The sequence below is a fragment of the Pyxicephalus adspersus genome, chromosome 5, assembly GCF_032062135.1.
Source record: "Pyxicephalus adspersus chromosome 5, UCB_Pads_2.0, whole genome shotgun sequence".
Lineage (NCBI taxonomy): Eukaryota > Metazoa > Chordata > Amphibia > Anura > Pyxicephalidae > Pyxicephalus > Pyxicephalus adspersus.
The window spans coordinates 19,829,086-19,841,205 of NC_092862.1; the positions used below are offsets into that span (position 1 = coordinate 19,829,086).

The 12,120-nt window shown below is 35.7% G+C and overlaps 1 protein-coding gene across 49 annotated transcripts in view; it reads right to left on the reverse strand.

Moving 5' to 3' along the window:
• Positions 1-12,120, reverse strand: part of RIMS2 (regulating synaptic membrane exocytosis 2) — a 384,644-nt gene that overhangs the window by 89,210 nt on the left and 283,314 nt on the right. For 48 of the 49 annotated variants that reach the window (XM_072410779.1, XM_072410769.1, XM_072410774.1 and 45 more), the window contains 2 exons: positions 9,560-9,739; positions 6,584-6,693 (listed from right to left, as the gene is read on the reverse strand). In XM_072410779.1, the coding sequence (XP_072266880.1) occupies positions 6,584-6,693; positions 9,560-9,739 (290 nt within the window). The remainder of the gene's footprint in view (positions 1-6,583; positions 6,694-9,559; positions 9,740-12,120) is intronic. The other variant, XM_072410785.1, reaches the window with a different exon arrangement.

Genomic DNA, 12,120 nt, shown 5'->3' on the forward strand with positions numbered 1-12,120 from the left:
CCCCCCCCAGTTTTGGGGAAGAAAAAGTGCGTCTTATACGCCGAAAAATACGGTAACTCTCTCTCTGGGTGTTAGAGATTTCATTTGCACATATGATCACAAAAGGAGATTGGCCATTGGTGCTTTCATACATACTTACCATGAGACTGGCCAACAATTATAATTTTTCATTTTTAAAATATAGAATAAGTCTAATCGCCAAAACCACAACCCCAAGAGTAATAGTATATATTTTGTTTCTTGGTCATTCCTGGAGACCATAATTGTCTTCTGAAATTGTCATATCATTGACAGATCACAAACTGCACTTATTTGTCATTCTTTCTACCCAAATAAATGAAAATTATAGTTTATAGTATACCAAAAGCTATTTAAATCAAATTTTAAGGATATTTATATGACCAGTGTATGATGGCTAGTAGAATTATATTCGGATGGTAGTATATATTCTACAGAGTGGAGTGTTGTGGAGGTTATGATGTATAGTGCAGCAGGGATGTATGGCGGTCCAAAGAATGTGGAATGTATTACAATGTATGCTTTACAATTGTGGTGAATTTTCATAAGCCTGTTAATTTTTCTTTCTGTTTTTAATACTGACACACTTGGCCCAATTTATTAGACCTCTCCAAGACTGGAGAGGGTACACATTAATCAGTGAAGCTGGGTGATCCAGAAAACCTGGAATGGATCTGGTCCAGGATTGAAAACATTTGCTAACAAATTGGTGAAAGTGTATCCCCTCCAGCCTTGGAGATCTTTGATAAATCAGGGCCAGCGTGGTGCACTGTAATGCAAGTTTTTTGGAAGCTACTGTATTTGTATGTTGGTGTATAAACTGCTACACAATGTACATAATACCATGGGAAGCCAACCTAAAGCAAATCTGTCTGGAGATAAATATGGAGGCTGCTACTTGCTAACTCCTGGAAATTCTAGTTGTCTGACTGTAATGCTGATGCTTTTTATTCAGTACTTATTCACTGACTCTGATATATTTCATATCTAACAGAATGAAATAAGCTTCCCAGGATACCTTAAGAAAGCAGCTGGAGCTGCACTGGTAAGCAGAGGTAACTTTAACATTCAGAATAACTTGTGATAGTGAATGGGCCTAGTGACAAGTCCCTCAAGCTGTGTGTTACTGTATCTTTGGTTTAAATATAATCAGACTGAGGCTTGGAGGTTGATGAGTACAAGACTTGAAACTTGGGGGCATGGGAAGCTTCAATACAAGTGTGCCTAGTGACAAGTTCCTAAAGCACAAAAATTGCATATTACATGTCAAGAGAGTAACCATATTGGTCTGTTTACAACAATACTCTTACACAGGTATAGACCAGACCAAGCTTATTGGTTGAGGATCTGGTTCACTATATCTAAAAGTCCACAAGAATATGGTTGCCAAGTCAGGATGCCTTTTTAACATTGGTAGCCATTATCTTGTAGACCAGCAGCTATAGTAACTATAAAAGCTGGCCATTTAGAAAGCCCCTTGGTGCACCAACCATACACATGGCTGTTAGGAAATTTCTGATAGACTGACAGGGGATTCAGTGTGAAAATACCTACCGGTACCTTTATTGTGCCATTATATTTACATTACCGGCTGTCAGCTCAACAAAGGGGACTGGACAGCACTGACAACCTGACATTGCTGCTGGGCTGGAATAAAAGGTGTGGGGGGACACGTTACACCCACAGGCTTTAGTTTACAGTCCTCTGGTCCTCCCTGAGAGAGATAAAAATGGTGCTAGATGTAGAACCCTTAACCCACTTTGTACTGGTCTGATTTAAAAAAATAAGTAAGTAAATTGTGACTAGTTGTTATGCTCTTTGCACTTAGGGCTTTGCTTCTTACATAGTTTACTAGAGTAAGCAAGCAGGTTCTGCTTTTTTTTTGATATTTTTAAAAAATATTTTTAAAATAACTTATAGCATATCTTACTGGGCCAGGCAGCTGTACAAAATTCACTAAACTTTATTTGCAATTTAACAAATGAACCCTACTGCTCAGCTAATACATAAATACATGAAAATATTATGTTTGCTGACTCATTTCTCTGTTGCACACCACTGTAGCTATATTTTACTAGAGCTCTGGAAAATAAATTGTTTATGGAAATATCTACTGCCTGTGTGAAAAATTTAGGTCTCAGCTGTAAAGTAAGCTGTGTTCCCCAGTTTAATATAGAGAAATGCCGCTTTTAAACATTTATTACAATAACTTTAGCCATGCCACCTTCTGTTTTTAGCAAACGCAGGTGTTTTTTTTTTTTGAAAGCTTAGAAGAATTGGTAGAGCAAAAATAGCAAAGTGTAAAAATGTATTACTTCAGGCTAAGTAATATTTTGCATAAATCTGGCAAGTTGGTGAGTGCTATGACACTCTGATATATTGGGTCTGATATACTAAAGTGTGAAGTAAGGTAAAGTGAGGTGACATGAAGGAAGCCTTGGCCTGATTTACTAAGGAACTTCCAACAATGTACAGAGCAATGCAAACACTTACGAGCTTCTTAAAGTAAAACTAAACTTAAAAAACCTCAAAATATTGTGAAAAAGTTTATGGGTAGAAGACCCTGTGCATGCCTGTTCTGCCAAATAAGACTTTATATATAGTCTTGGTATCTATGAGAAGATACACTTTCATCAGTGAAGCTGGGTGATCCAGCAAACCTGGAATGGATCAGGTCCAAAAATGAAAACATTTGCTAACGAATAGTCAATTACTTTTAGGAAATACATTCCAGGTTTACTGGATCACCCAGCCTAACTGATGAAAGTGTATCCTCTCCAGCCTTGGAGAGCTTTAATAAATTAGGGCCAATCAGTGGTCATTCAATGGCAGTGACGATGTGGAAGAGTGCAGAGCTATCATTCCAGAGGAAGGAATAATTAGGGGCTAAATATGTCATTATGTAAAAGTTTCATATTATGTAAAATATTTCTGGGGTTCCCCTATGTCTTTTAATGTTTTTGTATGTTTGAAATTAACACAAGTACACTTCACACTCCACTACTTTAAATTCCTACACTCCTACATGAATTCATACTCCTTTGCATACCCACAGAGAATATGGGCATATTTTCTTTTCTCCCTCCCATGCATTTAAATAGCACTCCTCGTGCTATGGAATTCCTTTGTGAAGCACATTGATCTACATTTTGTTCATTTTTTTCTTAAAGCAGCAATATAGCTGTAGTAAACCCATACTATTACTTTCTGTATAAGGACCTAAGTAAACCTGGTCTGCCAGACCAAGACATAGGTACACTTTAAGCACTATTATTCATAGATTTTTGCCTAGGCCATAAAAATCAGACCCTAAGGCAAAAATATATAAATGGGTGGTAGGCTAGCCTTTTTGTTTATACTGTATTACCACTATTGATTTATAATGTCACACAATCAGTTTTTTACAAGCTATATCAGTACCCATGGGATTGAATATATTTTTGTTGCTGAATATGGCACATGTGCAGTATGTACCTGCATAGAGAAGTCCTATAGCCAGCTACATGAGCAACTCTGTAGCTTTACACTGCAAAAGTGCAATGAGATGTGGGCACACAGATCTATAGTAATTGGGAGGGTTTTAGACATAATGCCCTGGGCAAATATAAAGCGGGGCTCCCTGAATGGACAACATTCCGAGTACCTACAACCCTGTCAATTGGGGCCTTGAGCAATTGCCCAGTTTCCGCTACTTTAAAACTGCTCCAGGTGGTTGTAGCAATGGCAAAGTAAGGTCCTGACTCCACAGGCCCTTGTGGGGTATAAACAAGCCTATGAAATTGCTAAAGCTTTAAGCAGGTCAGGACGAGGTGTACAGATCAAATGGACCTGTGAATTAATGATTTTAGTTCCAAACTGATGCCAATAGCACAAGCTTTAGAAGTGGACCTTGGTAGTCCAACCATGTGAACTGTAGTCTGCGTGGATATTCGGCCTCGACTACTACAAAAAAAAGGTGGAGCTTTTGAGGATGCTACTGCACTGATTACTACAACAGTGACAAAAATCCCCTCCCCAGCCTTGGCTGGGATAGTAAGTTGATAGCAATGCCAAGAAATTATCTCAGTGAGTAGCGGAAGGTGTGAAAGAGTGAAATTCTTGCATTGATTCCATTTATCAATTACAGGCGCACACACATTAATTCATAGAGCAGATATTTGAGAATGATATATCGGAAGAAGAGGAGACACAAGCCTTATTATTCTACAATACACATTGATTAATCGAGGCAAGCTTGAACACTGCCTGTCAGACCTCTCCCTGGCACTCATACATTCTGGGTGTCACCTGAAGAAGACAAATTATCTTACTAATGTGTCACTAAGAAAGAGCAACAAATGAGACGGCAGCTGTAATTAGATATATGATCTCTCATAAAATATTTATTTATTTAACTATACAGCACTTCATACTGGTAAAACAAAGATTGTGTACTGCTGTCTGCTGTACAGGCATTTTATACATTCTTAGAATAAAATGTATTACTTTAGTTATAAAACACAGACATTTTATACACAATCACAAGGCCTGACCAATATTCTAAACAATAAATAACCTCTATATATATAATAAGTTTTATTGAGCCAGTGGCATGAAGTCTTTGGAGAACGTTATTAAAATAGATTTTCCTGATTGTGCAAAGTAGGAAAGGGTTTGCTGGCTGCCAGGTCTTTAAAACTTCTGAGCTTCAGCTATCATATGAATATTGCTATAGATATCACACTGTGGGTCAGATGATACAAATGTTTTGTGTGCTGTAATGCTTGGATGAACATTCCAGGTAAGCCTGTTACACTGGGAGTGTGGAAGGACTTGGTTATAGGAGTATAGCGTAATTTTCTTTGCCCCACAGTGAGTAATGCTCCTCTTTAAACACTCTGTAATGTGACATTTCTATCTTTGCTACCAACTGCTTATGTAAAGGCTGAATGGGATCATGTAGATATGGAAGAAAATGAAAGATGTCAAATTCATTGTACAATGAAAATCATTAAATCTTGCAACTCTTTACCTAAATAACAATACAAATTCTGATATTTAGCCCACTGATTACCAACATACCAGGAACATCAGGAACATTTAATGAAACATTTGAAGGAGTTATTTTTGTTTCTATATTGTTTAACCTACTTATGTAGAGATATGAGGGGCTTCAATTTCTTTGCTGGGCCAAAAAGAATGCAGCTAATCATCACACAGGAAGTTGCTGCTATCAGCAGATCAAATAAGATGCATTTTGGCAAATGTTATTCCAGCAAGTCTATACTGAATTGCTAAACACAATTGAGAATCTTCACTCAATCTTTACTCAAAAATTTGTGAATAGTCATGTTGATTACTCAAATATGTGAAAAGTTTTTTCACATTGAAAACCCAAATATGTGCACATGCTTGAAAAAAGTCTGTCCTGGCCAATCAAGATAGCCAAGGATCCAAGAAAAGGACCAGGTAAAGATGTTGGCACCATGAAGATGTTTAGTTAAATATTTGCAAAGGCAATTTATTTTTATCCATAAATTTGGTTCCAGTTTAAATCCAATTTAGATAAAACACCTAACATTAATGTATATTTAGATTTTGCATGTAGCAGAATGCCTGGAGTTTGGGTTTAACTGATAAAAAAAATATTTGTAATAAGTATTTAACAAACTTATTTATTAGAACTCCTTAAAGACCTTATATAATGCAAAGTATATTTTTAGAGATTAAGTATCTCATAGCAATCAATCCAATGTGACAGTAGCAACCCAGTAGCAAAGTGATTTCAACAGACTACTAGATTTTAAACCTTACAATTTCACCTTGCACTGACCTTTGAAATAAAATGCATTATTGAAGGATTTACTAAAGTGGTAGAGAATGTTTGATAACCAAAGTAAATGTTCACATAGCACAGTAAATAAAGAGAACCAGATTTCACTTGAATCATGTGCAAGAAAAAAGCCAGCGTTTTGGGGATTATTTGCCCTTGCGTATGTTTGGGCATTCAAGTGAACATAGCTTTCCCCTTTTCACTTTGTACCTAGCTTTTCATTTTTTGAAAGCTATGAAAAACAAAATAGTAAAAATGCATTACACATCAAAATATAATAGGGTGTTTATTTAAAGCAGTAGTACCGCCCTGGCTTTGAAAAAAAAAAAGAAACAGTGCATTTACAGCATATGGGCGTTCTACAGAAATCTGCTTTAGAACCTTGATTACTTCATCACACCAAAGCAAGTAAAATCCCAATTCAAATTAATAAAAAGAAAATTGTAAAAAATTGTCCAAGAGGAGGAAAACTCAGTCTTGCGATCTGTCATAGTTGTGAACAAAATTTTATTCCACTGAGTGTTGTCTGCAGTATTGTGCAGAATCAGTTCTAAAATGTAAGCCCAGTATAGGATAAACTCTACCGACCTATAGGACCCTCTATAGGTTAACCACATCACTGATTTTATATATACTATTTAACCAAATATAACCATTTTGATAAATTTAAGGCATCAGTAAATTATAGGATGACTTTATGGTTTATGTATTCAATGTGATGTGTAAATTGCTTAGAGTAAATACTGTACTTACTTCGGTCCAGCGACCCCTTTGGTGGGAGTTGCGGCAGCTGACGACCTCTGCGTCCTGCTAATGGTGTGCCTGACGGGCTTGTTTGAACAGAGCCAGTACGAGGATGTGCCCTACAAAACAAGTGTTTAAATAAGGCACACAGCATTAAAATCTATTGTTAGTTAATTTCCAGACTACTATTATTTTGGTTAGCATGGCTTAAATGATTAGTCCACCCTAGTTAGGGGATATGGGAGAAATCATCCACTGGCTAATAAAATATATCAGGGACTCCAGGTATTACACCTGCAAATGATCTTGCTTCTCCCAATGGCAGATAGGCCTTGGGAATTATGTGAAGAAATGTTTCAGCTGGAGTCTTCGACATATATAACAATCTAACAGATGATTCAACTATCTGCCATCCACCTAATATTAAAAGTATGTTTTAGGCAGATTAACCCTTTAAGCCAGCAGCTAATTCTAAAATGAAGACGGATATTTCCATGCTCAAACAAACTACTGATTTACATATATCATTTCAACTCCTACAGAGACGCTGGCACAAATAAAGCACTGCAAGTGACACAGTAAACAGATAAAAAAGAGAAAAGGTTGAAATTGATATGTCAGCATAATATTGGATTGATACAATGAGACAATTTTCATCACACAGGTTAATACTTAATAGTACTGTAAAAAAACTGTCATGGCACATGATGGAGAAAAAAAAATTAATAGGTTTGTTAGGATGGTGAATACAGTGGTGACACAGAATAACCATTATAAATCACATTCAGTATATTAACGGAAAACCGACCTGCATCATATTTTGGGCAAAAAAGATATATATATATATATATATATATATATATATATATATATATATATATATATATATATATATATATATATATATATATATATATATATATATGGTGTAATGTTTTAAGTATAGTTTGTAAATATATAAGTAAATGTATTCAAGCGTAGAGGTTGGTTTTTCAGTGCAAACATTCCAATGTTTATTTACACATTGCAGTACCTGTGTGTACATATTATATGTTACTAAAAAAATAAACATTTTTTTTTGAAGAACAGGAATGTAAAATATTGTCCATGAATATTTTTTTACAATTACATTGACCTGTCTGGATTATTCAGTCTAAACAGATCGGCAACATGCATGCAGGAAATGCTTGGGTTTTACACAAGAAAGCTTAGCATATACTATAACCTGATACCTGAAAGTACCGTTTAAGATTTTTTGCAAATATTTATGTATTTTAAAGGGCTAAAGTTATTAAAACATAACTAGATCAGTGAGTTAGTCCATCTGCATCACCCAATATTGCTCATTAAAAATATGCGATGGTTGACATTAAGTAATAGATAAAAATTTATGCTAAAAAGTTAATAGGATTTCTGTATATATTTAATGTTAACACTTAATAAAAACCTCTTACAAAGCTCATGTTTGAAGTTAAGACATAACTAGGAATTGTATCTCAGAATTATGTTATTATTATGTTTTAGAAACAAGCTGCTGGGCTGTATTTAGCAGCAATTTATTTCCTAGCATGGTGGTATTTTGACCCTTGCTGCAGCATGTAGGACTTAAAATAATAACTGATGAAGCAGCAATTAGCCTTTATTTACTAACAGGTTTTTAAATAGATTTTGAAAGTTGGGGAATAATTACAGGACTTATGAATTTGAAACATTCCAGTAAAAAGTTGGATATATAAGTTACAATTTGACTGTGCAATTTTGAGCAATTATGTTGTGCAGAGAGAGTGCTACATGATAAAAGGTACTCATTTAGCAGTTGTGGGGGTATTGTAAGTTTGAGGTTTGGATGGTTGTGATTTCTGGTAATGTAAAGGGGAGTTAAGCTGATGCATTTCAAGTTTTACTTAATATTCACAATGTAAACATTTGAAATCACTGACTGTAAGCTGGTCAGTACATGCTATTTATCATCACCAGTATTAACCAGAATACAGTCATTTTAGGTTGTAATTTAATGGTCATTTAGCAAGATCCAGGCTCTGATTATTTTGCCTTTTCTATGTTCAAATACCTTGGTCTGATAGCATTTGTTAAAATGAAAAGTAAGGGAAAATGTCTTCAGATGTTTTCCGTAAAAATTCTAGTGATTTATAATAGGTTAATAAGTGCTGAAATATATATCTTCCATCTGATATAAAAGTGAAAAAAAAACATCTTGTACAAGCTTGAATTACAAAACCACAAGCAATAGCCATCACTACAAACAGTTCAGGGGAAAGGGGAGTGTGGGTGGTGGTTCTGGGAGGAGCTTGGATAACAGTGGAGATTATTTTTCCCCCAAATAACTCACTTCTGGGTGGGGTTTACAAAGACCAGGGTGGGGTCTATTCTTCAGTAACAATTGATCTTAGGTGGAGCCTAGATGGTTTAGAGTAGGAGTTTTTTTCCCCAAACAATTGATTTGGATTTTGGCAAGTATGCAACAGGTCCTGTTCTCAATGCTGTACCAAATGCTTTTTATTTGTACGAGATACGCCTTTCTGAACTTATTAACTTCTACACATAAAAGATAACCTCCATTTTAAACATAATTAACAAATCATATGATGACATGAAGTTCATTGGTTAAGCAATGTCGGATGAAGACAAACAAAAGTTCTCACTCTGCAAGAGAAGACATGGTTGTTATGGAGTGTGCACTATGAGTTCAAACCAGGCTTCCTGAACAATGAGAAAACCCACAAAACAAATGCAATTAAATACGGTTAGTAAACAACGTACAATGGCACCCACACCATTATATCCAGCAGAGAATATAAGTAGTGTGTCAGCAGTCGAAACGTTAGTATTTACTGTTAAAAAACGTGATCAGCCAAGAATGACAAAAAGAGACTGGAGAGCTACTGGGAAAATAAAATGGTGGTTCTGTGGGAGGGGGGAAGGGAGTAAGAGAGGATTTAGGCGGAGCCATTGTTCGGTTTTCACCTCGATAAGGCAGGTGAAGGAGGGGCAGATCTTCCCGTCATTAATGAAGGCATCGACCTCATGAGGTTTGAGTCAGGGCGCTCAGTGGATCGGGAGCGGCAGTTGGTCCGCTCAAGTACAGGCCGTTGTTCTGTGGACCTGGATCTTTGATATGGGTGTCTATCTGCCGGTTCGCAATTCCTGAAATGTTAGTCAGAAAGCCGCTCAGTTGACCTTCATTTATTGTAGGTAGGAGAGATGTATATATATAGTATAAATCTACTTTACCTAACACTTTAAAAAAATATAATGGTAAGTACAGAAGCAATGTTTTTTGCTCAATGCAACAATTCAATCCTTCTGATGTGCTTTTTAAAAAGATTGATTGTCTAATGTCTGATGTACGATGTCTACTTTTATTTTAATGGAAATCATGTGACCTGTTGTCCAAACTTTTACTTTTTTTTTTTTCACAGGTCTTTTGTGTCCTGGGTGAGATATACTTCCTTCAACATTTTCTGGATTCAACTTGTGGCATGGAATATGCTTGAATGAATCTACAATTAGCGAAGTCATCCAATCTATGAAAGTTATTTAAAGTTATTTAAACAGTTTTCCCACTACACTAAAAAACATTGGCTGACAAAGATCAACAGGTTAGGAAACTGCTATGCTAACCACATGTTCGAGTTGTGATTATGTAGAGAACTCACAAACACTTTTTTTGTTGCATTGGAGATGATTGCCTACTGTGTGCTTAACATTACATTTTTACATAACAAACAATTAGTGCAGAGCATATGCATTTATCTTTATCTAACAATTATGTTACTTCTTCATATCTGAAATAGGCATAAAATAAATGACAAATTTAAGAGAATGTATCGCTTTTACAAAAGAGAAAAACCAGGGCTCTATTTATAAAACAGGCAATCTGACATTGTCTCAAACTGATTCCCTGTTTTTTAAGCAGAGCCCTGAAAAGCTCACCATACAGTATGTTGGCTGCTGGAGAGATAACTAGCCCACCATTGTAGTCCCACAGTTTGTCAATATTTTGCTTATGTCTTTATATTTTGAATCCGTTTGTCTCTGACCTTACTAACCGATCTTCCCTCTGTTCCTGACCTTGTTCTGCTCTGTTATTTTGGACTGTCTGACACTGATCCACCCGATTCCTCATTTCTTTCATTTGTACATAGTTAGATGGCTAGATATACAGTAGTTTTTAGTATTTTTGTTTTATGTAACTTATGTTCTTTTGTTTTTAATACATTGTACTTTGGCATTTAGGCTTAAGTCCGATTTCCTCTGTGTAGTTTCCACATTCCTGGTCACATTAGCACAGCAAAATATCAGCATTTGCTATCTGAACAGTGTGGTTAGGCCACAAGACCAAATACCTGAGGGCACTTCTACTAGGATCAACAAATATTTTAAATTATTACAAGGTCTTTAAAAATATAAAACATGACAGAATAATTATATATGTGCTGTGTCTTTATTTTGCCATGTCATACATTTTAGGTACCAACAGAGGGAATAGGATCAGCTAAAGAGTTGGCTATCATGACATTCAGAGAAAATGTGAATTGTACCAGAAGGAAGCACCTAGAGGAACAGAGGCACAGTTTAACAGCTATAAGAAATATAAATAACGTGCTTTATGTTATTAGTGTGTTTGTAAAGCATTACAGTTGCATGTTTTATGTAAAACAATTAAAATCATTGTAAAATGATATAAATAGACAGATCTAGCATTTTCAGAGTTCACAAAAAAGCGATACATTCTCTTTCATAACAAAAAATTCATAACTAATATTATTACAAATATATAAGTATTGATAGTTTAAAGTACTCCTGTGCTTACCATCAACTTCATAAACTGCTGTTGAGGTAAAAATACCCACAAACACACATACAGGTGCTTTTCCGTCTCCTGAACACACTGGAACGCCAAAATCCATTGTACTCTGTATATGCAAATCTCAACTTGTGCAAGAAAATAACATGCTAACACTCCCTCCTGCAAATCCCTACTGGTCCATCAATATTATGGTCATTGTTAGCGACCAACGGTATGCTATCAGGGATGGGAAGTGCAGTCTATCACATAATATTTCATACAGAAGACAAGATTTGCATGTTATAATGTTCTAGGTTTCATGTTCAGTGGGAGAATAGAACATGTGTGACAGGGTACCTGGGGGTGCCTTTCACCCTGAAGATAATGCTGAGTACAGATGTACTTTAAATCTTGTCAAGTTAAGATGGTTAAAAACCAAAACTTTTTTTTCTTCCATTTTTAAGATGTTTATAGAAACAAGTAAAAGTCATCCCCTGCTATCCAACTTAATGCTGAACATGGTTTGTGACAGCATTTTCCAGGGACAACAGAAAATCAGCAGAGACAGACAATCTTAAAACAGGAAAGTATTCTGAGCTTTAATACAGGTATATTCAGGAACAACTTGAAAAAGCTTTGAGACACAATCCTGAGAAACCTGTACCTGGGTCCAGTAATCTGACAAAAAGCAAAGTTTTATATGTAACGATGATGCAATGTAAGAAGTCAGTGCTGA